The 26,964-nt window shown below is 39.9% G+C and overlaps 1 protein-coding gene across 21 annotated transcripts in view; it reads right to left on the reverse strand.

The window, feature by feature from the left end:
• The window catches only part of LOC119647948 (probable serine hydrolase), a 94,470-nt gene extending 74,568 nt beyond the window's left edge, over positions 1-19,902 (reverse strand). For 6 of the 21 annotated variants that reach the window (XM_038049330.1, XM_038049329.1, XM_038049323.1 and 3 more), the window contains exon 1: positions 19,405-19,763. Coding sequence is in view for 8 of the 21 variants with exons in the window: in XM_038049314.1 (XP_037905242.1) it covers positions 1,491-2,399; positions 2,459-2,575 (1,026 nt within the window). In the remaining 13 variants the exon portion in view is untranslated. The other 15 variants (XM_038049314.1, XM_038049335.1, XM_038049315.1 and 12 more) reach the window with 15 other exon arrangements.
• Between the last annotated feature and the right edge of the window lie 7,062 nt (positions 19,903-26,964).

Consider the following 26,964-nt stretch of genomic DNA (forward strand, 5'->3'; position numbering starts at 1 on the left):
TATGCAAACAGGCTGCTCGCTGACCCATCTCTGGTTCACAGTTTATGCTCGAAATTTGATACAATCAGGTTATTTAATCGAAATCTACTAGCTCAATATTTTAGGAGTATCAAAGATTGATTTTATTAATAATTATCATTATTGTTTCGTTCTGATCTATTCCATGTATTACTGAGATTTCTTGTAAAGAAATGGATCCGAATCCCCTAGACAATTGGTCGGCCGTTCCTTTCAAATGGCCACGACGAATTGGAGAAACTTCTAATCAACTGATCGAAGAATTATCAGCTTGAAGAAATTGTGGTTCTTTGGATTTCGTCAAGGATAACTATTAGTTTTAGGGCTGATCCCATTTTACTTTGAAGTACTTTATATCAAGGGACAGTACTATAAAACGCGGATCCTTTGCTTGTATTAGCCCCGCAGTCTTGATTTAGGAGTAGCTCGGATCCTCGTGATCAGTTGTCATTTTCGACCCCCTTTCGTCGTATTAATTAGCACCTTTTCGCGACTGATTCTCATGCGAAATATAGTTTTGCACTGGTGACTAATAAAACCCAATTCGCATCGAATCGTTAGCGGAATTTTTAGCCAAAAAGGATGTATTTTATTTCACTTAAACCCAAACTTTGGAAAGTGACTGGCAGATTCTTTACTATATGTTAATTATGAAGAGTTGCGGTCCATGAGGAAGATATAGTCTGAGAGATCATAGTTGAATTGCTTCTGCTAACTTCATTTGGATTGTTCCCGCAAAATACCTTCATCAAATAAATTCTTCACAGTCCCAGCTTATTTTTCAACTGCTGCCAAAGACAAATCTCTTGAAAGCCTGTGAATCATTTTAGAGCATGTTTGCCGAGAAAGAATAATAATGGGCGCTATGGTATTGAATTAAGGTACATACAGTTTTAAATAATCTATCAAGGATGAACCCTGGGTAGCTGAATTGTCAACATTTTTAAACTCGAAGAACCTACTACTCAGCAGCCTCGCTGGAAAAGTAGTACGCATTCCTTAAAATTAGCTCGTATTAGAAAAGATTGTGACTGGATATTGTCCTTATCAAAGGGAATCGTTGGTTGGTTTGAATTTAAATTACTTGCTTAAGTTATCTCCTCTTCTTTTGTCATTTATTAATTTGTGCTGTTATTCGGTGTGGAAGTTAGAATCTCTTCAAGGACCGTTTCATACACCTGCTTCCGAATTGATACGAACATTATAGGAATATTCTTCGCTATTTTGTTTTATTTCTGCAATCTATAGATTTTAAACGGCACAATTACATTTGATTTTTGCGAATAAGTTAACATTTTTTCATTTGTATATATCTATTCATTCATAAATGCATACTATGATAGTATACAGGAAAATCTTACAAATCTGCTTCACAATTGAATTGGGAAGAAACAAGACTACTTTTCTCTCCACTTAGATTGATTTGCCATCTTATAGGCTTCTCCTAGTAACTAGCATTTTTGATATTATTTCTATGAACACGTGCTTGGTGGACGATGTCGATTTATAAACTCATTCACGATGCCAATAACCTTCTCAGGCTCATTTAAGTGTAAATGGTGCTTACCTTCGATGTTATAATACTCAAAATTTGGATTTGTCTTTTTCAAAATATCAAGAATTTCAAAATAGTTCTTTTCATCTTCATAGTACGGTGATCCTTTTGCTTTAAAGAAAAGATGTGGCGTTGTCTTGATTCGATGTGCTAGGGCTACGCATAGATCCTGTCCAACAGTCCCAAAACCATACCTCAACCGGTTATCCCGATTAAAATAATATTGGTTAGGGTTTTTTCGAGATGGTTTAATATTTCTGTCCATAATATGGAAGCATTTATCTTTATCTACTGATTCTCCTAAGCCCTTGTAGAATCGTTCTAAACACTCTTCGTAAGTATAACTGGGAGGTTCCGAATTCTCTATATTCCTCTCGTTCGCTATTATGAAACCTTCCATATTTCTCGATAATAAATCTGCGAGAGAATCCGCTGGTCGCACTAGCGGCTTAAGCATATCAAATCCCACCAGCATATCAATCTTGTCCGGAAATAAAGCTGAAAACATAAAGCCAAGCGATGAACTTAATGAATGTCCTATAATTGATATTTTGTCCCAATTTTGATCTTTCATTATCAACCGCAATACATATAGATATTTCATATGCGTGTAATCTGATCCATCAGGATATCGAGATGAGAGTCCATGACCGGGATAGTCTATAGCTAAAAATCCCACATGATCTGGTAGCAATGGTGCTAAAGTATCAAATGTTCCTGCGTTGTCTTGCCAGCCATGTAATCCAACAATGGGTCGAACGGATTTTGTACCCCACCACTTACCAGCTATGTGGCCCCAAGGAACCTTTATTTTGATCTCCTCACACTAAAAAAATGAGATGTGCCATAGATCATAAGTTTCGTAACGGATTCGCTGCAACCTACCTGCCGACTTAAGGTGCTTGGCTCCATTCTACTTGCTGTTTTGCAGTAAGCGCGGTGAAAAGGTGATTTTATTGAAGTATGTGCTCTTAGACACTTTTGTAGTAGCGTTCCTCCCATCTATCTATTTTGAAAGAAACGGAAGGTAAGGAGAGATCAGGAAAATGGCAGCTAATAATGTGAACTTTATCTTATTGGAGCAAAATTTGCCCTTGCTTGAATTGGGTTAGATTCTTCAATTCAGGAGAGGTACTTATTGAGTTACGAAATGTGTCTGTCGCTTAATATGTTTGTATTGTTATCAAAAGCATCAGTTTAGACTGCTTAGACGTCTTGCAATAAGGTTGGGCATACAGTGTCATTTTAGATGTATTTTGGAATGCTATTTTTGAAAATTAATGTCAAGCATAGGTTGTTTGTTGCACTATCGTTTCAAAAAGAAGATGGGAAACTATTTCGGCCTAAAAGCTTTGGTTATTGAGGCGAAAATGTACGTGCAGTAAGTGTTAACATATATGCTAATGCATTTTTTCTATTAAATTTGGGTCATAACGTCTTAGTTAAAAAACAAATGTAGCTTTCCCAGTTAGGCTAACTTTAATAAATATTTTAGAAATAACACCTTGAATTACAACGAGCTTTAATGTTAGGGAGTTTCTATTTCGAATAAAGATGATTTGAGTTTTTGGAATATGTGTAGACTAATATTTGCTCTTTGAGATGAGATTCAAGAATTCATGGAGTGCCACCATATATTGCACCATGAAACAAGTTGCAAGTGGTCCTAAGACTTTCCATAGTCGTACGAAAAACATTTACGGTAGGTTTCACATCCACAATGATGAGCAGTTTAAGAAGTGGAAGGAGCACTTCGCCACGATTCCTAATTACACATCATCCGGTTGTTCAATTCAATCTTCGTGGATGATATAGTAAACCACCGTAAAATCATCTCTGCCATCAACGCCATCTTTTTGGGGAATTGTTCCTTACAGCCCTATTTGGGAATCCTGGAAATCTGAGATCATAACTGTGCAGTGAATGTGGCAATTGGTAAGATATTTGCGCGTTGCCTGCCGTTACAAAGGAAATATTTAAAATAAGCTTGGAACGCATCAAAACACCCCTCGGACGCCTGATCGATAGAGAGCATGCTGGTTGCGCCCTGGATCTACCTGACCCGACTATTGTGGATTTCGAAAAGCTATTCGACAGTGTCAATAGGAAGTGTATGTAGAGTGCTCTCCTCAGAAGGGCGTTTTAGTGAAATTACTAGTTATCAAGGCGATATATGTATATATATGTAAGCAAAATGTCGCGTGCTATACTGAAATAAATCTAACATATTAAAGTAAAATTTCGGAGCGATTTGAAGCCCCCTATAATGGTGCATTATTCGTTCATTGCGTTGTGATTGAACAAACATGTTTTTAAGGTTTTGTTCAACTGCCAGCATGTATTTTCTCTTGTATCCATTAATGTACAGCCCAAGATTTCGCACTGCCTGCTCGATTGGAAGAAAGCAGATTGCATATCTCGGGTTGTTCTTCCCATAATGTTGATATCGTCAACATAGACCAGTAGTTGGGTGATCTTGAAATACAAAGAAAGTTTTGCAAACTGATGCGACTGCTAGTGTGAAGAAGGCAACTCCAAGACTCTGCAGTGCTCCTGCTCCGGAATGTAGCCCAGAGGACATCGCTGGAACGAAATATAATAGTTAGGCCGAGTAGAAGTCCAGAACCCGAGTTGAAGAGAAGAGACTTATTCAGAAATGCGCATACAGTCTGCAGACTTCCTTCAAGAAAATCGGCTTGTAAAACTGGAAGAGCTACTGAACCGAATTTTCTATAGGCGGGTACGGAGAGGAACAGAAGAAGCGCAAAGAGCAAGCGCAAAAGCAAAAAGCAAAAAAAACAAGGGGAGAAGGATAAAAAGAAACAGTCTGCCGCGCCCATAGAAAGTCATCGATCGGATACGAATACGAGCTCCGCTCATTAAACCGGCGGAGGACTTTGCAGACGGAGTGAATGAGATCTGCAATAAGATCAATCCCGAATGCAGTGAAGCAGAAGTGTCTTCCTCGTTGAATCCGATTCGAAAACAACCGACAAAGATATGTGCCTAACCCTGAGTCCTCTTTGGAAATTCGAGAGCTTGGCTCTGCAGAAATATAGTTGGATTGGCATCACTTCTTTGGAGTTCTTGAAGCCAAAATCTCGCTGTAGCGGAAATTCCCAAAGAATACGCAGGAAACTTCCGAACAGTGTAAAAATCAAAATTGATTAGATAATAAGCATGATACAAGGGGCAGTATCAGTGTCTGAACTAGTGGCACAAATTTATTACCTGTTGTGCGTCTGGCAGGGACAAAGCTTGCCGCAGATGTATATGGGTAGATCACGAAGCGGAAACCTGGAACGAAGAATTACATTCATTGCAGGAATCGTGGCACGCCTGGTGAGAGCATTATATGATACATTTCAGATTGTGGGTGGCGTCCGGTCGTCAGAACTGCAAGCGCAAAGATGGTGGATAAGTCCGATCAACTTCCTGCACGTGAAAGGTTGAGTATTGGGTATTTAAGCTCTGGAGACCGGCAGAGCCGCACTGGAGAATAATAAAGAGAGTTGATGGTGCTCCAGCTGACACTATCAGCAATTCGGTTATGAACCTGGTAGCGACAATCGGCGAATTTCCATGTGACACAGTTAAAGGGAGACTCGTCGTTCACAGAAAAAATGAAAAATAACAAGGCGCTAGGGCGCGACATCATACTAGCAAAGCTACATAAACTATTGTTCGACCGTCGGCTGGATCTACAGGTGCATTCCTTGTTTGCCTAAAGGAGTATATTACGTTAGAAAATTCTTTCCATGTTACAGGCTATCTTTGGTGAATATTGAGACGCTATGTGAGGTACCGTTCTCTGCTCTGGAGATGCTGGAGAGTCCGCAGAGGATGAAAATCACGTTGGGGTAGCAAATGCGAAAAGTGTCACGTCTAGTTGGATATGCAGATGCTGCGGCGGTTGTTATCGGTCGCACTGTTGAACAGGTGCAAAATAGACAATATGACTTATTGTTGCGAGGGGTAGGCAGATGGATATTTGCCAACGGTTGCAGGTTTGCGTTGGAAAAAATTGAAGTAATCGTCTTGATTACTCTTTCGAGGAAATTAAAACATTCGCAAGTAAGGTTGTAGTCAATGGCAAGTGTGGGGGTTCTACCTTCAGCAAGAGATTCATTCTCATCAGCGCTGCGCAGTTCGTCTTGCTCTAGAGCACTACATCATCTAAAATGGTGCGTTACGCTTAGTGACGGCGATATATTATCCAAATCCTAAAGACCATAGACTATACTAGTACGTAACAGGAATCCGTGTGAATTTAGCGAAAACTATTTGAATGTTAAATCCTATCGTTCTTATTTAAAGAGTATGGAGAGTCATTGCTGGAGTGCAGCAAATCTGAAATGTTGTTTCGGCTGTTATGCCGACGCGAAGAGTAAGTAACCCGTACTTTTTTAAGGCAAACCAAGCAAATTAATCTTGAGGAGAGTTGATATGAACAGGCTCCATGCAGATGTGATTTCAAATAGGTCGCAGTATGTTCTGCGCATCCCTTGTTCATACTGTGTCGTGTTTCTATTTCAACGGACAGTCTCACTGAAGGTGCGTGTCCATGTAACCATACAACAGACAGCTGAATGGAAACCACAGTAGGACGTTATAATTTAATCCGTGTTTTCCATTTGCAGGAACAATTATTCATACAACAATAACTATTTTTTCACAACGATGCGTTTGATAACCAACCCTGTTGAAAAGAGGTTATTTCAGATGGATCCACGTGCACTGGTACCACCAGATCATCTCACGAATGGAAACCTATACTTCTACGAGTAAATATGCAGACCGCCTCTTCTGCTTTGGTTGAAAAGCCCCGCCCACCCGACCTAATCCCCGTAAAATGCAAGGCGTGCCTTGGCAATTCTACCTCTCCATGTATAGTTCTCTAGTCGTTATGAATTGGTAGCCATCACTGAGTCTAAACCCTGAGACACTAGGGGAAATGTTTGCAATCTGTTTAGATGACTGTCGTGAACGTGATAGTTTACACATATATGACATTATTTTTAAGTTGTGAACTTCTAAACTGAGTGTTTTAATGATTCACAAATACCTCATTGCTAGATATCACTCTTGGGTAAACTTAAGGGGGGTTTTACTCAATATCCCCAAAAATATGGTAATGTATTATTATTAACTTAATTTGAACCGATATCGATATGGAGAGTATTTCGAGGCCTGGGCACCATATAGAGGCAGCTTCATGAATTTGTTTTAGATTTTTCGGTTGAGTAGTTTCTGAGAATGGGTCCGTTAAAGAAATCATCACTTTCCACCCCTCTCACTCCCCACCTTTTTAACAAATCTCAAAACTAAGACCGGCTTCGAAAAGTACTAATCGAGACCTTTCATTTGATACCCCACATGACTATATTCGATGAAAAAAAATTTTAACCCCCCCTTTTGTTTGGGATCCTCCCTAAATCTCAACGTAGAAGGATATCACTCACTGCATGTCTGGGCGTTCCCAGCTCCCACCTTCCCACTAAATTTCGTGTCAATCGGTATAGCCATTTCTGAGATAAGTGCGTGTGACAGACAGACAGACATTGAACCGATTTTGATAAGATTTTGTTTTGTAAACAAAACCTTAAAAACGGTATAATCGTAATTGTTTTTAGTAAGCTACTATACTACTATACTGATGAAGGGGGTAAGTTGCTCCCGAAATATATATATCTACAGTGAAAAATAAAATTGTAGTTTGCAGTAAGTTACTGGTCTATCAATTTTAGGTTAGGCTACAAATAGAAGACAATATCTAACCTCTTAGAAAGCGTTAAATTAACCACTATGCAGTGTGTCTGATACCGTAGTTGTGTGTTGTCTGCCCTAAACATTGTTCCCTCATAGGACAAAGATCGCGACACTTTTGACTTGCTCAATTACTGCGGCATTCGCTTTTCCTGTGTCTTTGGTAAATCACAACATAATATTGGAACGAAAATACTTAGCTAAGTTTTAATATATCTATATATGTCAAAAATAAAGATGAAGGCATTTTCAACTCGTATCGCAATATGAACTTTATTTGTGTATAAATACAAAAATCTCAAAAAAAAAAAAAACATTCCTTAAGAGTGTTATCGAAAAATACCAATGCCAGGAATCTACCAGGCAGTGAAAGTAAAATCGAATACTTTGAGTTATAACTTAGCCTGATGTAAACCTTCAGGCTTTCGATACTTATTAATAAAATCATTTATAATTCCGCTAACTTTCTCCGGTTCGTTCAAATGTACATGATGAGTACCGTCTACTCGATGTAAATAAAAATGAGGATTTTGTTTGAGAACTTCAACTGTTTCATGAAAATACTTCTCGTCCTCGTAATACGATGAACTATTGGCTTTTATAAAGCAATATGGAGTCGTAATACGTTTTGCAACATCCAAACAAAGATCTTGGAAAAAAGTGCCATAGTTGTAACATTTCATTCGGCTGTCGCGGGTGAAAAAATATTTGTCTGGATATTTGGACGATTTTTGAATATTTCTGTCCAGTAAATGTAGACACTTGTCACGGTCCACCGATTTAAATGTTCCGATATGAAGTTTCTCGATGCATTCTTCATAAAGGTAGCTCGGCGGTTCTTCTTTAGATCGATTCCGTTCATCGGCTATAAGGAAATTTTCAAATCGTTTTGCAAGTGTCTTGGGTATAGAAGAAACTGGTCGAATATGTGGCTTTAGTGCATCTAATCCGATTAGCATGTCAATTTTATCAGGGAACAGGCCTGCGAAAATGAATCCAATAATAGAACTCATTGAATGCGCCATAATTGACACCTTTTCCCAATTATATTCCTTCATTATAGTTCGGATTACATGAATATTGTCTATTGCACTATAGAACATTCCGTCTGGGAGTCGGGATGAAAACCCGTGTCCAGGCAAATCAATTGATAACAAACCAACATGTTTTGGCAGTAACGGTGCAAGAGTGTCAAATGTTCCGGCATTGTCTTGCCAACCATGCAATCCCAATATTGGTCGAACATCTTTTGGGCCCCACCACTTGCCTGATACATGGCCCCAAGGCACAGGGATTTGAACTTCTTCAGCACACTGAAAAAGAGATTTGCTTTAGGAGCTTCATTTAGATAATTTAACTAAATTTTCTTTACCTCGATGTTATCGTTTCTCATGATCGTATCGTGGTGTATATTACGAACGTATTTAAAATTCGCTCGTAGTATTCGAGGGTTGAGAATTCGAATCATCCCTGAGAGAGAAATAGATTCAAATTAGTACAAGTGACCACTCCAATTGTTGAATAGGCTAGTGGAAGATGCGATGCTAATGGTACTAGTTGATTTCATATTATTGAAGCAGGATTTTGAAAGTTAGATCACATGCCCACATCCCGTAAAAAGTAAAAGACGAAATTACAGATTGTCTAACCGCATCGCTAAGTCAGAAACTGAAGAAAAATAGAATGGATGATTTTTGATTGTTACTATTCATTCTTAAGGTCTCATTCCCATTCTCATACCTATTTCTTTTGTTTGGCTGATAGCCTCAATAAAAGAGATACGAGTGATTAGTGGCAGGTGTAATTTATATTAAAGTTATTAGGGTTCACTCGCACATAATAACCGAAGAACTATGTTAATGATTCGTTATCCATTATATTGTGGCTGACACCTATCTATCAATATTAACTAAATTTGCTTGAGTTACATTGAAGGTAAGCAAGATAAGAGAGCTCATGATGAAGTTGTTGAGCTTGGGCATTGGACATATCAACATTGCTAATAATACAAGTTAATAGATATTATGGACGTAGATTAGAAGATAATTAAATGTGCTATATCGTCTGCTCTTGAATAATTGTGTTAGACAGCTTTTCTGTAATCCCTTCTTCCTGAAACGATGGTACACATATACATGCTATTGATGGAAAAAGATTCATTTCAGAAATCGGGACTTTCTGAAAGGAAACCAGATTTGGGTGTAGGTTTGCCATTCTAAGATAGACATACAAGCTACCAAAATAAGGCTTTTTTTCACTTCCAGACTTTTGCTGGCTTAAGAACGGTATAAAATTAGTTCGCTTCAGATCGTGTGGAAACCTTATTATAGAATGAGAATTATTAAAAGATAATGTTCAGCAATTGGCACTTCAAAGTGCGGGGTAAATTCATTTCTTTTGATTTTTTGTTGTGAATATATTTATAAGAAAATGCCACGCCTAGGCTCCGAAATACCCTCCATACCGATATCTATTCAAATAAAGTTAATAAAAGCATATTACTATAATTTTTAGTAATTGGTTGCAAACCCCCCCCCTCTGAGTGTCAAAATCACCCGAAAGTGAATATTCTATACCGGATACCGGTTGTTGCGCCTTTGCTTATGAAAGGTCTTTTATAATCTTCCGGTAATGCATTTTTTGTCAGAAGTTTCATTTACAGGAGAGAGAAGGTTTTTTTTTTGCAAAAAGCAGCTGCCGAGGAAAGAATGCAGCATAATCTGAAATGCATAGATTTAAAATAGTTTTTACGGTTTTCCGTCAAATAAAACCTTATCTAAATGGTTTTACCGTCACATTCGCTTTTGAAAATTGTTGCAATGCCAACGACACAAAGAAGTCTTTATATCGAAACATGGATCCTGGTTGATTATCAAAACATTGTGATGACTATGGTCTAAATTCTGGAGTACAGAGCAGTTTTCTTTCTATACGATTTTCAATGACACTGTGCTTCAATTTCACCATACCGTACAATTGATAAGCCCACAGCGGAGGGGCAGTTAAAGGGCGAATACAAACATCACTACCGAACCGTGATTCGATCCCGGGGTAACCAGATCCAGAGGCTGACGGTTAAGCAATTCGTCCATCGGACCGTGAAAAAGCTTAGGACCTGTGAGTTACTGAAAAGCAAATCGGTAAGCTAGTGGTTTAAGAAAATCAAAATGATAGGTGCTTGGGCTGGATAGGACTGACAACCGTACACAGAAAACCATGTGCTATGGAGTCACGAAAGGAGTTTCGGACTGGACGGATTTTATAATGCCGGACCCGACAACGAAAACAGACAAACGTGCGCTTCCTGTACAATAAAGAAGCTAGCCAACACGCTGTCCCAATATAAGGCTGATGTCACAATGTTATAAGAGATGTGCTGGGCAGAGTTCGATTTCCTGGAGAAAAACCACTACACCATATATTATAGCGGCCATCAAGTAAACCATGTACTCCTTTTTAAGGTTTTGTGTAAACACAAAACCTTATTAAAATCGGTTTACTGTCTGTCTCTCTGCCCGTCACACGCATTTTTCTCGGAGACGGTTATAGCAATTGACACCAAATTTGGTACAAAGATAGGAACTGTGAACGCTCACGCATACAGTGAATTACATCTTTTTACGTCGAATTTAAGGGGGAGTCCCTATACATGCAAAAGGGGGGTGTAACATTTTTTTTCATCAAATATAGTCATGTGGGGTATCAAATTAAAGGTCTCGATTAGTACTTTTCAAAACCGATCTTAGTTTTGACATTCGTTGGAAGGGTGGGGAGCCCGGGGGATTGAAAGTGATCACTTCTTTAAGGGGGCCATTCTCAGAAACTACCAAACCAAAAAATCTGAAAAAAATTAGGAGGCTGCCACTATATGGTACCTGGGCCGCGAAATACCTTCCATGCCGATATCTGTTTAAATAAAGTTAATAATAGTATATTACTACAATTTTTTGTAATTGGTTAGAAACCCCCCTTAAGTTCATCCTAGTACCATGAAATTTTGCAGTGATATAGGTCATAATATAGAGCATGATCTTACCAAGTTTGGTGGAAATTGCACTATTACTAACGAAGTTATAATACCTCAAATTTGTTGCTTCTTTGAAAATTGAAGACTATGAATGTCAATATCACCCGAAAGTGGATACTCTCACATAATATATGGATATATTACGTGCTACGTACTAAGAAATACACAAAACCTTTCGTACCTGAAGCGTCTAGCTTCCGGTTTCCCGACTTGTTTTAGTTTCCTAGACAGTCAATAAGGCATCCATGTCTCTTCGAAGATTCTTTTATGCTCCACATCCGAAATTCAAGTGGATACACTCCAGAGTGAGAGCAATTGGTATTAAGCGGGATGAAAAGGAGAAATTCTGGTACTGGTGGCTGCGGGATGTCGGTTAGCGGCGGCCGTGTTCAGTTCTGTCATTTGGCTTTGTGGGACATTGTAAGTATGTACATATTGAACGGTGTTCTTTTACCTCTGGTTGCAATATATACATACGTATGTTTTTATTCTTTGTCTCCTTGTATTAACAATTGTTATTACTTATGGATATCGGTATTATAAAAAAAGGAAAAAATATATAAAGCGAAAAGTAACAACAAAAGAACAATAATTTAAGTTAATAGTATTTTTCAATCGATTAAACAATTATTATCACTTTCATATTTTTTTATTTGCCACTAAGGCCGGGGGTATTTTGACCGTTTCCCGACAGCTTAATTTAAAATAAGATTTTCGTTTTTTACTGTTTCTCTTCTCGGTCTGCAAACCGTTATCAAAAAATTATGAGAGCCCACAGTGCCACTAGATTTAAGTTATTTTCGTTAGTTTAAAAGATTCGGTTTTTTGTTCATTTTTCCAATTTATATATTATTGTTATCTATTTCTTAAAAATAAAAATGATGTTAAAAACAAAACAAAACAGTGAGATATGAACCGCGTTTTTCCGTACGACAGCCTAGCGCTCGAACCACTAACCTATCCGGGCATCCAAAGCAACCAAATACTGTAACTTATTATTGGGATCTATCCTATATTGAACATCTCTGAGAAATTGATGACAAAAAATTAGGGAAAGAAATTTAGCAAAAACAACTGGCCTATACACCGCCAACTAGTAAAAGTGGGCGGCACTTCTAATGGATATGAATTTTTTGCCTTTTGATTCTATGCTTCAGCGTTGTCTTGTAGTTATTATTGCGAAACAATATGCGACAAATTATTCCTCATTTTTTTTCATTTTCGTTAAAGCTTTTGGTAAAAAATTCGCATTTTAAGGGGGTCACTACACCTCGTCATTCTTAAGGAGAATTTTCTCCTTGAAGGCTCGAGCAATTGAAACATGTTGAATGAAGGGAAAGTTTGAAAAAAAAATTCAAAAATTAAACTACTTTTTATCGTTTTTTTTATAAACCCGCCTCGGGTTTAAAAAGCCCTTGAGTATACTCTTTAGACAATTCTGAGGCAAGGCTTAAATTAAAAATATTCCGATATATTGATTGCATTACGAGAAAAGAGAGAAGAAAATGTTCCCTACCGCTCTTGTGAGGTGTGCTCGAGCCGAAAGTGATTAAAATGTTCTTTGCCGTTTATAGCGTTCTGCTGTGTAGCGATGTGTAGCGACCCCCTTAAATGAGGGAGCATCTTTTTTTCCGCGCAAAATATTGACGAAAGCGGCAAAAATGAAAGTGGTTATTTTATGACAACGTTCTTGAAAAATTGAAATTACAAATCTTTTTCTATGCAAAATATGCTATAAAATCATACAATAACTTAATATAAAGATTAAAAATATTTTCGTTCTTGAACAGAAATTTTTTTAAAAACTTTGAGTACGTTTTTTTCCGCACTACCTATACAGTACTGGGAAAAAAAAATCCGGTCAGTTAAGTGTACCCTACTTAATCTCGTGTAAGTTCGTTATTTTAATTTGAATTGAGAAGCAGTTTTTTTGTTGTATAAATACAGGTGTGAAGAGAGTATTAGCACCGTTAGATTGTAGATTTTCACAGTGATAAGTTTTTGAAGTGCATTAATTAAAAAAAATGGCAAAAACACATCAAATGGGTGATATCGACAAGGAGGAATAATTGCCTTATTCAATGAAAAATGTGGCACACGACAAATAGCGGTCGTTGTGGGTTTTAGTCAGTCCTCTTTAGCTGACTTTTTTAAAAAATTCCGGGTCAATGGGTCTACTGCCAGAAAACAGCGTTCTGAAAGGCTGAGAAAGACTACATCAGCCTAAGGCAGACTGATGCGGAGATTTCTGCCTACGGGATCGGTTCAAAAGTTTATCGGACATTAGAGCTCAAGGGTGCCATTGGGACAGAAATTGATGCATCAATGATTTATCGGAGGCTCAGAGAGGGCGGATTTCATGTCCGACGTACCACAAAAAACAAAAGCATTTTTTAAAGGGAAGAACGCGGAAGCAACGCTTTTTATGGGCAAAAGACCACGGAAATTGGGCACTGGAATAACGAAATTGACTTGCAGATTCTGAAGAATTTTATTTCATCAACGCCGGCGAGGATTACAGGCGTAATCAAAGCAAAAGGAGGTGCAGCGAAATTCTAATTAAGCATTTATAGATTTATTGTTTAGTTATTAAGTAAACAGAAGAAAATTATTGTGATGCGACGAGTTTTGTGATTGATATGCAACATAAACCAAATTGACCTATTTTTCGTAAAGTCGACTAATTTTCAATAAAAGTCCCTTCTGAAAAATTCTCCCCACTTTTTTTTCCTCCAAAAACTATTTTTAGTGCAAAATATCATTACAAAAACAAGTTGGAGTAGCGGAAGCTCAGCGCTTCAGGTAAAAGGTTTTGTGTTCATTTCATTTGAGCAAGTCTCTATGCACGTTTTTCCATTCGTTCATAGCTAAGAAAAAATTCCGTCATATATTGGCAAACAAAATATACGTATATACATACAAATTAAAGACATAGATATTATGCGGAAAAATTATCTAATGCGTATTTACGCATTTCCATTTTACTTTGTGCACGAAAGAATACATACCTATATGTCCATCTTATTGAACACTACCCGCATATACGTATACGCACACATGCCGCTCTCCAGTAATTAATATTGATATTCAAATAACTAAAAACAGCTTAAAACAGAAAAGCGAAAGTGTCTCCGCCTTTCACTTTATATGATGATGGCGTCATAGACGTCCTAGAATGCAATAAATTTGCGTAAAATTCAATAGTTTGACCTTCAATAACTTTGTTAATAATAGTTAGATTGCGTTCAAACTTGCCAGAGTTATGTCCTATATTTTGTTTTTCGAGGACAAACTTAAGGGAAGTTTTCGGATAAGTTTCCAAACTATGGTAATGTAATATTATTAACTTCATTTGTGGAGATATCGGAACGGGATGTATTTTGAGGCTTAGGTTTTGTAGATGGTGACTGATTTTTTTTTAGATTTTTCGATTGGGTAGGTTCTGAGAACGAGACCTGTTTCACTTTTTGGAGCACATATTTTAAGTCTTCATTTCCTTATATTTCACCTAATGTCAGAAATAAGATCCGTTTTGAAAAGTGCTAAGCCCTTTCATTTGATAACAAACATGACCACATTCAGTGAAAAAAAATTTGCATCTCCCTTTCTCAAAATGGTGCCACTCGCTGTATGTAAAGTGAAACACAGCCCAGATGTTCTCACCAAATTTCGTAACAATCGGTCCAGCTATTTTGGAATAAATCGGGTGTGACACATAGACAGACATTGAATCGATTTAAATAAGGTTTTGTTTCACAGAAAACCTTAAAAACACTCATATTTAGTTCTTTGATCAGCTCGTTATTTTTTTTCAAAAATCAGATTTTCTAATTGATCGAATTTTTTTATGTATTGTGTTTATGTGTTGTATGTATGTCTAAAAATTACTTTGTAGGTCCACAGCAGGAAAAACGTGGGGTTGCAGCCCGAAGATACAATTTTGGATATATACTGCAATAGTAAGGCCAGTGATTATCTATGGGGCGGTAATCTGGGCAGAAAAAATCGAACTCAGCACACAAGCCAGGGAATTACATAAGCTCCGAAGGCTGGCTTGCGTGTGTCTCAGTGTTGCAATGAGGAGATGTCCAACGGCATCCCTGGAGGTCCTTCTGGGATTAACCCCTCTCCATCTGCACATACAGATGCAGGTAGGGAGGGCAATATTCAGGATGGCCGGGAGTATCAGTGACGCGGGGAGCTGCCTCAACCGAAGCAAGATTGATATTTTTTCTAGGCGGTACTCCGAATTACTGAACCAAGGGATAACATGACACCGAGGTTTCACTTCGACAAGAAGTTTGAAACATGTTGGAGTAACAAGGCAAACTGGGAGAGCGTGGCTGCGACATACGGCTTCAACCAGTAAATGATTACTTGGTACACTGATGGATCCCTCACAGCAGAGGGAACGGGTGCCGGTGTCATTGGTCCAAGGAAAATGTACTTTGAGCCAATGGGCAGGTACACTAGCATATTCCAGGCGGAAATATACGCCATAGACAAATGTGCCTCCTTTAATCTGCAAAGGAACCACAGGGGGCAGAACATAGCCATTCTCACCGATAGCCAAGCAGCGATCAAGGCACTTAGGTTCAACCAGGTGAACTCTAAACTGGTATGGGAATGTCTTGAGAGACTGAATACACTCGGCTCGTCCAGCAGGGTCTGGATACTTAGAGTTCCAGGCCATGCTGGGTTGGGAGGCAGCGGAGAAGAAGGGAGCAGGGACGCCTTTACACGGGCTAGAACCCTTCTGTGCAATCGGAAACGGTTTCATGGCTATGACACTAAGAAACGAAGAGGAACGGCTGAGGGAACTATGCTGAGCGGACCTACCAGGGATGGAGCAATCCAGGGTGCTTATTGGGGAATACGAACCCTTGCGCACAAAGGATTGCTTAAACCTCAAAAAAAGAACCTCCGAATCATAGTGGGAATTCTCACTGATCACTGTCGGCTAAACTATCACCTAGGGAAACTAGGCATATCTACGGATACTACCTGCAGGTTTTGTGCGGAGGACGATGAAACCTCTATACACGTCCTGGGACAGTGTCCGGCACTTATGCAAAGTAGGTCGATGCGTCTGACAGAATACTTGATATCAGATGCAAAGTTAAAAGATCTGGAAGTAGGGAATATACTGCAGTTCTTGACGGTTATAGGCTTGCTTGAGATAATGTGATTAATAGGTATACTATAACCAGCAAAAGGGGTACAATAGTTCTTTAAGGACGCGGTGCGATTTTCCCCTAACAGAATAATAATGTATGTCTCTGTGTCTTTTTGATATCTGTTCAATAAAACTTATTAATAGTATATTTCCAATTTCTGGAAACTACACATAATGCTGGAAGTTTTGTGAAAGTCCTGCTATGAGTAACAAAGTTATACCAGTTCAAAGTAATTATCATCTTAGAGAATGGGAATAAGATGAGAAAGACTTAAGTCCAACACATGAAAAACTTACTTTTCCTTAATCTTTTGTACCTATTTTAGGTTAACTTCTTCGCACTCGCTAATATCATTGAAATCCTATTGTGAAGTGTGAGGTGAGGCTCTCGAAAATTAGTACTCAATCGAGATTTTAACTATGTACAAGTGGAACTGTTATCCTATTAAGGGGGTCATCCAGTGTGAAGGCCATTTTTTGGTTTCTTTAGAAATTTTTCGTGAAGAACTGGAAAAAGATACAAATACGAATTTTTCGCTATAGATTTATTAATATCTTGAGCGTTCATAGTAATTTGTCCAGCCCGATCGCACAGTTCATTTTTGAACTAAAGAGCAATTTATACACCCATCTCCAAAAAATGGTGCTTTTTTGCTGCTATGCTAGAGGGCGCTGTGATTATCTTAAAGAAAAAAGTAAACAGTATTTTAACGAGCAGACTTAACTACAGACCGCAAACTAGGATTATTAAAAAATATTAAAAACTAAATTTTTTGTGCCGTGCTGAACCTTTTTTTGTGAATTTTGGTCTTTTTTCAAATTTTCTTCAATGAATAACAAGTCAGGAAACCGGAAGCTTGATGCTTGAGGTATAAAAGGTTTTGTGTCTCCCTATGTGAGGAGCATAACGTAGTTCTCCATTGGCTGTCTATAGTTCTGAGTGTTGGCCAACTATAAAAGACAATGGTTTTCCCACTTGTATCATTTAAATTTTATATAAAAAACCAAAGGGCTATAAACTTCTGCGTATGGTGAGTGAAAATCGAATAACCGGGATAACTTGGGTGATTCACTTTTCACCTTTCGAAGGACGTTTGAGTCCACTGAGGTACTCACAGACATCATCTAACAAGTCGGGAAACCGGAAGCTAGACGCTTCAGGTATGATAGGTTTTGTGCATTTCTTTTATAAAGAGATTTGAGTGTGCATTTGTCCCATTAGCATGTAGCACGTAAAATATGCATATATCATGTGAAAATTTACACTTTTGTGATATTGACATTCACAGTCTTGAATTTGCAGAGAAGCGACAGTTTTGACCTAGTATAACTTTGTTAGTGATGATGTGGTTTTTACCAAATTTGGCAGAATCATGCTCTATGCTGTAGCCTACATTGCTGCAAAATTTTGTAATTCTAGGGTGAAGTTAAGGGGGGTTTTCCTGTCAATTACTAAAAATTATAGTAATGTACTATTATTAACTTTATTTGAACATGTATCGGTATTAAGGGTATTTCGGAGCCTAGGCACCATATAGTGGCAGCCCCTTGATTTTTTTCAGATTTTTCGGTAGGGTAGTTTCTGAGAATGGGTTCTTTGAAAAAATGATCACTTTCAACCCCCCGCATTCCCCACCTTTTCAACAAATGACAAAACTAAGACCGGCTTCAAAAAGTACAAACCGAGACCTTTCATTTGATACCCCACATGACTATATTTGATGAAAAAAAAATATGCACCCCCCTTTTGCATGTATGGGGACCCCCCTTAAATTGGACGTAAAAGGATGTAACTTACTATATGTGTGAATGTTCACAGTTCCCACCTTTCTACCGAATTTGGTGGCAATCGCTACAACCGTCTCCGAGAAAAATGTGTGTGGCGGACAGACAGACAGACAGACAGACGGACAGACAGTAACCCGATTTTAATAAGGTTTTGTGTTTACACAAAACCTTAACAATTAAAGGCTAAAATGACATCAGCAAATAGATGAATTTACGCCGAGGTGTTGCTGCTGACATAATAAATTTTCGGTACAGAACAATCATTTTTCACTTTCTCGACTCGAGGTCTCCTAATGATGTCATGCGCAGGACAACGACCCAACTTTAGGTGAAATGTTGGTTTTCTTTTATTCATGTCTTTCGAAGATTGGAGAAGAAGAGTGGCATAACTACAAGTACATTCCGATTTCGATGAATTGTCTTGTATTACGGAATTTTTAGAATAAATTCCGAGAACTTTTTCATCAAAAGGTTACTCAAGTGTAAAGCGGCTTCCTTCGAACCTAACCAAGTTTTATGCATAACTAGGCGTGAATTATATCTAATCATATATATTTTAATCTAAGTTAGTTAGTCAGCGTCTGGTGGTATTATCAGTTTATTCTACAATGATGGACGTCAACATTAAATTATGTATTTTTAAAAAAGGAAGTTTCTCGCAAAAGTTTGAATATACAAAGAAGTCCAAGCCTTCACATGCACACAGTTTACTAAGCAATGACTTCCCTATTCAAGAATATTTGGGGGAAATCAATGTTTTCATAGTTTGTTGCCTCTCTCGTCAGAGAACACTTCCCCCCAATCTTCACGTTTTTCGCACGAGCATAGTTCAAAAGTCGGATTTCCACTAAAAGTATTACACTGAAAGCTGATAAGTGGCGTAAATATAGCAAAACTTCATGATAATCTCTATGGCTTGCGCAACATTTGGATAACTCCTCGCAAGGTACGATGGGATCAAAGTTCATGAATACACGAGCGAATGGCCAAATGCCTCCTTTTCGTTATTAGGAGAAATGTAGGATATGCGACTAACCACCAAAGAGAAATGGACAGCAATTGTGTTCTACTTACATTAAACCCGCTCAGTTTACGGTAGATCGCTCGACTTCCCCCTAAGTCCTCGAATAGCTGACTGAAAACCACCTGAAGCACTCAACCCTACACACGCGACTAAAATCCAAATCAACTAACGCACTCCAAACTCCAAATCGTACCTTTTATCTCTTGTTCGGGGTCTCTAAAGTGACTTGCGGATTTGTCGCAAGACAGCTCGAGTAAAGTTGTAAAAGCCAAAGTCCAATTTAGCGGAACCGCGGGCAGACTAATAAAAAATGCTTGGCGGCGAGATGAAGTGATGTAAACTTCCACTGCGAATTTTGCACCGACTTACACTCGTCTAATGACTGACGGCATGCGGTGTTATTCTGGCGTGCACTTACCTGAGATTATGATTTGATCAGCCAAAGGTTGAATATCCAATTGCGAATCTGGAGCCGATAAGAATCGACCATCAGCCGTGCAAAGACCAAACCGGGACACCTGTCAAAATGGCACTACCCACTGGTCCGAATGTTTTCTGTCAGTGACAGTTGACAGAATCATATGTTCGTGGGAATAACACTTTTAACACATTAACCGCCGCACGGTATACTTCGCGCAATGTTTGGAAAAAAGATACACTACTGTAGAGAATAGCCACCGGTAATGCAATTAAAAAACTACGAATTAAATTTGATCAAGAAATTTCCTTATTGTCATCATTTGGCTACGAAAAGAATGATCAAGGCAAAACTTGCTAATAATTTATTTTCTGGATTGGATAGGGCAGGTCGACACGGTTACGGTTTCCAAGGCCCCACGGGCGATGACGGATTCCGGCACAATGGCCCAAAATAGGACTGAAATAAAAAGTAAAAGTGTTCGGTATCTCCTTCCGTTTTCGAAATATCGAAGGTCGAAGTTTTCGAATTGACCCCCAACCAAAACATGTACTTCATCACAGTTCCGGTTGCCACGGGTTTTGATGATAGATTCTCGTAAAATGAAACGAAAATAAAATGTTTCGACATTTCGGTTAGCTTTCGGAACATTGAAAACTTTTCAATATCTGGGTGAGTTAGTTCGCTGCTATTTTATTATATTTTCTTATTTAACTTAAGTTAAACAAACAACTTAATAAATTCTTTTGCTAAAAACATAGCATGGTCAGGTCAAGGGGTAGTATAAGTCCCAGGGCGAAACGTGGATTGGTACCCACGATGGAGCATAAAACCTGGGAAATGCCTGCTGAACCAACACCAACAGCTCTACTAACAAACCCTATCTCCACCTCCACATGGTGACCGCTGGGAACTCTTTCCCTTTCTTAACGAAAAGCTGCAGACGGAGAAGGATGAAGGCGAGTCTCCCGCGCCTGTAAACGGGACAAATTGTATCAACTGGTCCTCCAGGTTGGGGGTTGAGTAGGGCTGACAACCCTACACGGAAAACAACTTGTTACGAAGCCATAACAGGAGCCTCGGACAGGACGGATTTTAAAACGAAGGACCCGGCAACGACAACGGATCAATGATTTGCGCATTTTCTCATGGAACGTGCGCTCCCTGTACAGAGATGAAGCTGATGAGCAGCTGGCCGATACCCTGTCCCAATATAGGGCTGATATAACAGCGTTACAAGAGATGCGATGAACAGGGACCGGTTTCCTGGAGAAGAGCCACTGCATCATATATTATAGCGGTCATCCAGTAAACTATGTGCTCGGAGTAGGTTTCTTAGTCAGCCAAAAAATGAAACCTGCTGTTATCGGCTTTGAAAACATAAGCGAACGGCTATGCACTCTGCGCTTGCGAGGCAAGTTTAGAAATATAAGCCTCATAAACGTTCACGCCCCTACAGAGGAGACTGCAGAGTCGGAGAAGGATACCTTATACGAGGCAGTAGAACGAACCCTCGAAGCCTGTCCCAGATATGATATCAAAATCATACTTGGGGATTTTAACAGCCAAGTAGGGAAGGAACCCGTATTCAGGCGATACGTTGGCTCCCATAACTTACACGAAAAAACAAATGATAACGGACTGCGGAATATTCAATTACGACACGAAATGGTTGTTGGAAGTACCTGGTTTGCGCGGAAAGCTGTCCACAAAAATACGTAGAATCCCCTCTGACAATCAGGTGAGAGTAAACACTGAAGCCATCCACAACAAAGCCCTCCGCGACACCTATAAGAGGGAAATGGATGCCGCAATAACCGCAGTCAACAGAGGACCTGGAGATGACGCATCAACAAATGATCTTCACAATCAACTGAAGAACGTTATCATGGATACGGCCACAAGCATACTTGGTCCCAGCCGCAAAAGCAGTCGGAACGGCTGGTTTGACGATGAATGTAAGCTAGCAACGGAACGGAAGAATGCCGCATACTGAGTAATGTTGCATTCTCAAAGAACGCGGGCACGCGCAGAGACTTATCACGAACTCCGTCGAGCGAAGAAGCGACTTCACAGACGGAAAAAGGAAGCCTGGGAGAACCAACAAGTCTATGAACTAGAAAAGTACAGGGAATAACCGCACCAAGCGCGGAAGTTTTACCAACAAGTCAGTAGGATGAAGCCTCATACACCTCGATGCTCACCCTGCCGAGACAAAGAGGGAAATCTGATTTCCGACAGAATGGGCATATTAGAGCGATGGGTTGAGTACTTTGATGAGCTACTGAACAACCAGAACATCGGCGAGTTGGAGGTCCCGTCAACTGAAGACGACGGACAAATACTGCCACCACCAAGTTTAGGAGAAACAGTCCGTGCAATTCATCGGCTAAAAAATCATAAGTCGCCAGGAGCCGATGGAATTACAGCCGAATTGGTTAAATATGGAGGCGACCAGTTCACCAAGTGGTTCATCAACTTGTGATCAAGGTACGGGACAGCGAATCAATGCCTGACGATTGGCAACGAGGTATTATCTGTCTCATACATAAAAAGGGAGATATCACACAGTGCAGTAATTATAGAGGTATCACGTTGCTGAGTACCATATATAAGATATTCTCCACTATGTTGCTAGGCCGGATAGCCCCATACGCCCAGAACATCATTGGCCCATACCAAAGAGGCTTCACTCCAGGCAAATCAGCAACAGATCAGATTTTCTCTGTGCAGCAAGCGATGGAAAAACTGTTGGAATATGGACAACAATTGCACCATCTGTTCATCGACTTTAAAGCCGCCTATGATAGCATAGCCAGGGTAAAACTGTACACGGCCATGAGAGAATTCGGTATCCCGAAGAAACTAATAAGACTGACTAGGGTGACGCTGACCAATGTGCGAGGCCAGATAAAAGCAGCAGGATCACTCTTAAGACCATTCGACATCAACAACGGTCTAGGACAAGGGGATGCCCTATCATGCATCCTCTTTAATCTGGCCCTCGAGAAAGTGGCCCGTGATGCTGAGGTAAATGCAAGAGGTACGATCCTCTTCAAGCCCACCCAACTACTGGCCTATGCTGACGATATCGACATCATGGGAAGAACCACCCGAGACGTACAAACTGCCTTTATCCAGATCGAGCAGGCGGTAATCGGCGCGAGATCTTGGGCTGCACACCAATGAAGGCCAGACAAAATTTATGGTGGCAACGTCAGCACCGAAGACGAATCAACCAACAACATCAAACCGCACTGGTCAAACACGAAGAAGAATAAGGATAGGAGAATACAACTTTGAGACCGTTGACAATTTCTCCTATCTAGGGTCGAAAATCACAACCGATAACAACTACGGTGATGAAATCCGCGCACGGTTGTTGTCAGCCAACAGAGCCTATTTCAGCTTACAAAGACTGTTTCGCTTGAAACGTCTCACCATAGGGTCAAAGCTCTTACTGTACAAGACTATGATCTTGCCAGTCCTCATGTATTCCTCGGAAACTTGGGTTCTTAGCAAGAAAAATTGCGAACTCTTGGCCGCGTTCGAGAGAAGAACCCTCCGAAGAATTTTTGGCCCCCTACATTAGGATGGACGATTCCGTAGCCTACACAATGACGAAATCTATGGGCGATACCATTACCGTCCGGTTGTGGATAAAATCCGGTTCAATAGGTTACGGTGGGCGGGTCACTTAATCCGTATGGATGAAGATGATCCCACCCGGAAAGTCTATAAGGGCAATATCTATGGTAGGAAAAGAAGACGAGGCAGACTCTGCCTAAGATGGAGCGATGGCGTAGCTCAGGACGCCAGACAGCTTTTAGGGATGTCGAATTGGTGGATTTCGGCGCAAAACCAGGATGTCTGGAGTTCCTTATTAAGGCAGGCCTAGACCGGATACCGGTTGTTGCGCCGTTGATGATGATGATGAAAAACATAGCTTAGAAAACTTGAAGGTAGCTTTGATTTTGTTGTCCTATTCATTTTCGTGCGAATTTACTACTACGCTCCCACGACATCATAGTACAAGGTGTCTCAAATGAAATTTTATATTTATTTAGCTTGCTGAGTGAACGTCCCTTGTATTCGAGGGGCGCGGGGGTTATGTCAATTGGTAACCTGGCTCTTGGGAATTCAGTCTCTATGGAGCGTTTCTCGGGAGCAGACTGCGCGTTGTGCGTGCGAGAGTTTTACAAAAACGGCGATTCAGCAACTGTAGCGCGAAGAAAATTCTGCACTATTCGATGTTTTTGCCACTTAAATGAAGCGCCAAGCATTCCTCTCATTCGAAATTTGGTTAAAAAGTTTGAAGAGACTGGTACAACGCTGGATAAATCAAAATCCGGGCGACTTAGGTCATCAAGAACGGTAGAAAACGTGGAGAATGTTAATCAGTCCGTTCAATTCGGATGCAAATGCTTTAAATGTGCATAGATCATCATGACATCGCATTATGCACAAATACCTAAAGCTGCACCCGTACAAAATTCAGTTGGTGCAAGAATTAAAGCCCCAAGATGCTGGTCAGAGGCTTAATTTCGTAAATCAGCGAGCGATTTTCAACGTTTACCAACATTTTGTTTTCGGATGAAGCCCATTTTCATCTTAATGGCTTTAATGGGAGTGCAACGAATCCGAAACGCAAATATTAGAAACCCCTACATTCGACTAAAGTCACCGTATGGGCTGCGATATCGGCGCGAGGAATTATCGGCCCTTACTTTTTTGAAGACGAAAGGGGGCGTGCAGTTATAGTGAATTCAGACCGTTATGTGGAGATGTTAGACAACTTCTTGGTACCTGAACTTTCCTGGTTATAACCAAAGAACATGGTTGCAATAGGACGGAGCAACTTCACACACGTCCAATATGTTTTCTGCCACGTGTCACGAAATGGTCATCCCTGAGTCCACCTGCCGAGACGGGATAAGTAATCTTACTGTTCGATTAAATGAGTGTCGAGAACGCGAGGGTCTACATTTAGACGATATTATTTTTAAGAAATAAATCCCCAAAAAGTGTATTTTAATAATTAATAAACATTTGTTCTATATATGGCTTACTTTTTTTTAATCGATCCACTAAATATAAAATTTATTTTGAGACACCTTGTATATGAGTATCACCTTGTAATACTAGCCTCACAATACAAGAAAATCAGAAAACTTTTTATACCGGAAGGTCATTAAATACTTCGGGAATGACGAGCGGAGGGTCCCCTCTTCGGTGTGAAAGAAATGCGTTAGATAATACCTTCCCGTGGTGCATTTCAAGAATAAAGAGCAATAAAAGTTCTTTTATTGCCAAATTAGGCTAAAAGTTGTGAGGAAACCAGATGCTGGGTGCTCCAGTCTTGTCTGATCTCAGCTAATGAAACCAATACGAATGCATTTTCAACAACAAAACTTGTCCGGATAGCTGAGTGGTTAGAGCACAAGGCTATCGTACAGAAGGTCGCGGTTCAAATCTCACTGGTGGCAGTGGGATTTGTATCGTGATTTGACGTTGGATACCAGTCGACTCAGTTGTGAATGAGTACCTGAGTCAAATCAGGATAATAATCTCGAGCGAGCGCAATGCTGACCACATTGCCTCCTACAGTGTACTGTAGTGGGCCGTTTCCGTCTTGAATGAAGTGCTCTAACACACTTCAAGGCCTTGATCCAATATGGATTGTTGCTCCTACGATCATTATTATTAAACATAATTTCAACATCAGCGGCATCTTCATCACCGTCAACAGCACTCGTTTGTGGAGGATTAGAAGTAAGAGACAGAAATTCACGGCCACAATCTCCGTTGGAGTTTGGCACAGCAAGAATAGAAGCTGAGACAACAGCATCCGCAAGTCAGGTCATACAAGACACTTATAGATTTCCATTTAGCGCATGCTAATAAGGGTTTCGAGGCACTCGAAGAGTTCCTACAATATTTGGTCTACGTTATCATATGCATGCTATGTGAAATGGTATTGCATGCTTGCAGCGTTTCGTCGCCGACAGCAGTAGTAGATTATTTGAGTTTAGCAAAGATTAAAATATTTGACTATGTTAAATATTAGATTATTTTAAATGTTTGATTATTTTAAATATTGGATTATATTAAAGATTTGTTTATTTAAATTTGAGTTTTTGAACCAACAAAGTTGGACAGAGTGTGCCTCTGTTGAGGAGTGCTCCTACTTGATGTTAAAGAATACCCTCATCAAGCGACTGTTGGCAAGTGAATCGGCAAAGCTGAATCACTTACTGACGGAGCTCACCTTAGCCGACCGCTCCCCAGGGCAACTGCTACGTGAGATGAAGCAGTTGGGCGGGGATAAGGTTGGTGGTGAGCCTCTGAAGTCGTTGTGGTTGCAGCGACTTTCGGTTGGCGGACGGTGTCGGGGTCTTCAAAGAGTCCTGCAGTTTGTTGGTATCACCGTATCTTTGCCGGCAAATTAAAAAGATGTGTCAGCCCGTGCTCGTTCACGACATCAAAAAACTAAACTCGTTGGGAGCTTCGTCGGCGGCTACCCAGAACGCAGTTCCACTCGCTTAACAATTTTCGGTCTTTTGAGTAAGCGCTATTACCCGTTCGACACATGCGCAAACGTCTCAGATCCCCCGGATTCGCAAACTAATTCCTCATCAACTCAAATTAGCGGCAGCAAATTCTTCAACCATATATATTTACGGCTACAGGCAAATGGATACAAAATTGAGGCTTCGACAAACGTTCTCATGGTGTTTCGTAGTAGCGGACATCAGTAGTCCCATATTAGGCGCACACTTTCTAGGTCACTATGGCTTGCTAATGGATCTGCAGAATAGGTCTCGTATAGATCCCGTAACTTCTCTCAGGTCTCCAGGAAAGCTTGCTACCTGCACTGTCAGTCTTTCGATCATTTTTGAAGAGGTAGCCGACCCTCGCATTCGTGCGCTTCTTCAAAAATGCAGCAACATAACTACCGAAAGTAGTCTCTCGCAGCCAACTAAGCGTGATGTACATCACCACATCCGCACTACTGGTTCCCATATCTTCTCCAAAGTGCGTCCATTACCACCCCAGAAACACGCTGTTGATAAGGAAGAATTTGGCACACATTTAAAGCAGGTACTTATTTGCAGACCATCGAATAGCTGCTGGCCTTCTTCAGTACACATGGTTCCAAAGTCCAACCGCGATTGGAGACCATGTGGCGATT

The sequence above is a fragment of the Hermetia illucens genome, chromosome 2 (assembly GCF_905115235.1).
Source record: "Hermetia illucens chromosome 2, iHerIll2.2.curated.20191125, whole genome shotgun sequence".
NCBI lineage: Eukaryota > Metazoa > Arthropoda > Insecta > Diptera > Stratiomyidae > Hermetia > Hermetia illucens.